The 2,667-nt window shown below is 44.9% G+C and overlaps 1 protein-coding gene across 1 annotated transcript; it reads right to left on the bottom strand.

The window, feature by feature from the left end:
• Nucleotides 1-1,330: 1,330 nt before the first annotated feature.
• On the bottom strand, nt 1,331-2,452 carry drd1a (dopamine receptor D1a). Its single transcript, XM_062425692.1, has one exon. It carries the CDS (start codon nt 2,450-2,452, stop codon nt 1,331-1,333), a length of 1,122 nt encoding a protein of 373 aa, XP_062281676.1.
• Nucleotides 2,453-2,667: the final 215 nt, after the last annotated feature.

The following is a 2,667-nucleotide window of genomic DNA, read 5'->3' as shown; positions in this document are numbered from 1 at the left end:
CAGCCCTTGTGTGTGAACAGTTTTCTTGTGTTCACATTATCTTTTCCTCCAAATGAAATGGACCTGATAATCTGGACCAACTGTTGGTTTTACAATGGCTCTCATCGTCTGAACGCTCGTGTTTCTTGCTCTGTCAGACTTAATTTCAGTGATGATGCTGTGTTCCCAGATCTCAGCAGTTACCCTGATTAGTTCAATGTTATTGTCATCAATATAAATGATGTCTAAAACAATGAAAATAACACCAAAGTTTTTGTAAACCAGAATTATCCTTTAATTATCCAGTTTAAAGAGCAAATTTATACACAACCAATTATAAATCTATATCAGCCCATAAATACGCACAATGGTCAAAGACACCAAAAGTCAAGCTAAACCTTTGTTTAATTCTTTGCCTGTTCAAAAGAGGTCGTTAGCTTGTTCATAAATACAGGACAAACAACAAAGTAATATGAGATGCTCATCCATATAACCACCTCAAGTAGTAAAGCAGAAAAATAATTAATGGGGTTGGGTTGTTAAATAATATTTCCAAACCAATATCAATAATAAGATACAATCTGCTGTTTGACAACCTGCACTTTAAATGTCCCTACACCTTTACTTTCATCAGAAATTCCGATCACATTTTTAAGTGTCTTCACACCAATGGTTTAAGCTGAATGCAAAATAAAACCTGTTTTCTTTCTAGCTTCAATATTAAGTCACTTGTGGATGTATTTTACCTACATGCTCATCAAAGTAGAAACATGATTTGGTTTGACGCTTTACTGCTGGAATCCTTGCAGAGCACAGGATGTTAACGTAATTTCGTAATGCAACATGTTTCCATTTTGTAGTGTGCATGCTGTGTGCTGCAGTTACACTGTATTTGCAGGAGCATGTTTTGACAGTGTTTGTGTTTGCGTACGTGTGTGTGATGGTATTGAAGAGAGCGGTGTCTGACAGCATTAGGGTGTGTGCTGCCCAGTCATGGGATTATCTAACCCATGGGTGTGTCAGTACCGCTGTGCTCCCAGCTCCCTGGCACAACAGCAGAGAGTCTTAATCTCAATCCCCAAATCCTCTCTCCTCATCTAGGAGCTTCCTCCATCTCAAGACAGTGAATAGACCACATTGAGCATAGCACGCTCACTCTGACAGATTGCACATAGCCAGGCCACTCGACCAGTACAAACATGGGTCCATGTAGGGTCATCATATCCTTCAGTCACATTAAGAGATAGCACAGAGAGCGGCGTCCCCGTTTGAAGTCGATCAGACCGGCCTCAGTAGGAACGCTTGGACTCTTAGCATTAAGGATGAGTCAGTACTGTGAGAGAGTCATGAGTCATTTCTTGTTTAGACTGACCGTCTCTATGTTGTGGCCTACTGGATACAGTCTGTGGCAACCCAGCAGGATGGAAAAGGCCTTGCGGAAATCTGCATTGAAGGCATAGATGATGGGGTTGAGGGAAGAATTAGCCCAGCCGAACCACACAAACACGTCAAACGTGGTAGGGCTGATGCAAGGGAAAGCCTCCCCTCCGCTTGACTGCTCGCAGAAGGGCACCATGCAGTTGAGAATGAAGAATGGCAGCCAACAGAACACAAACACCCCCATGATCACAGAAAGTGTCTTCAGCACCTTGGTCTCCCTCTTGAATGTCATTTTGAAAGAGCTCTCCGACTCTGCGATGCTGGAGCTTCCGCCCATGCTGTCATGTCTGTTCTTGGCACTTTCAGCCGCTCGTTCCAGGGCAGAGATCCTTCTGATTTGTCTGTGGGCAATGCGGTAGATCTGGGTGTAGGTGGCCACCATGATGGCCACAGGGATGTAAAAGCTTATGAGAGAGGTGGAAATGGCGTAGGTCCTGTTTAGGCTTGAGTCACAGTTCTCTGGGTTTTGGTAAGATGTAGTATTTGATCCCACAGAGCCGGAAGACCCAGTGAGCGGGAGGAGAGATGTTTTTGTTTGGGCCTTATGCCAGTTGAGTTGCACCGGGATAAAGGAAATCAGGACAGACAGCGTCCAGGCCACACTGATCATCACATAGGCCACTCTGGGTGTCATTTTCCTCTCATAGCGAAAGGGGCTAGAGATGGCCCAGTAACGGTCCAGGCTTATCACGCAAAGGTTCAAAATGGATGCCGTTGAGCACATAATATCAAAGGCCACCCAGGTGTCGCAGAAGGATCCGAACGGCCAGAACCCTGCAATCTCTGTCACCGCCTTCCACGGCATCACCAAGATGGCAACCAAGAGGTCTGACACTGCTAGCGAGATCACAAAAAAGTTGGTTACTTTGGAGCGCAGATGCCGGAACTTGGTCACAGCAGCACAAACAAGCATGTTTCCCAGCAAGGTCGTGAGGATGAGCAGAGAGAGGAAACAGCCAGTTAGGACACGGCTTGATGGAGCCTCATCCAAAAACCCATTGTCGATGACAGTTGTGAAGTTCATGAGATCCATCCCTGAACATGTGGGGGGAGGCATTCATTTAAGTCATGCTGAGTCCTACATTATATCCACAGGATTACAATCTAGGAAGCTTCGGTTCTCCAGGAATGCAAGAAATCTCCATCATTGTATGTTCTGATAAATGATGAAGAATGGGTTTTTGAAGGCAAACCCTCCCTAGGCCAGACATTAGCCCCCTGACTTTGTAAATTAGATTTGACATCATT

This window comes from Scomber scombrus, chromosome 9 (assembly GCF_963691925.1).
Source record: "Scomber scombrus chromosome 9, fScoSco1.1, whole genome shotgun sequence".
NCBI classification, from domain to species: Eukaryota; Metazoa; Chordata; class Actinopteri; order Scombriformes; family Scombridae; genus Scomber; species Scomber scombrus.
The sequence above is the reverse complement of the archived record's forward strand: the minus strand, read 5'-3'. Positions and strand labels throughout refer to the sequence as shown.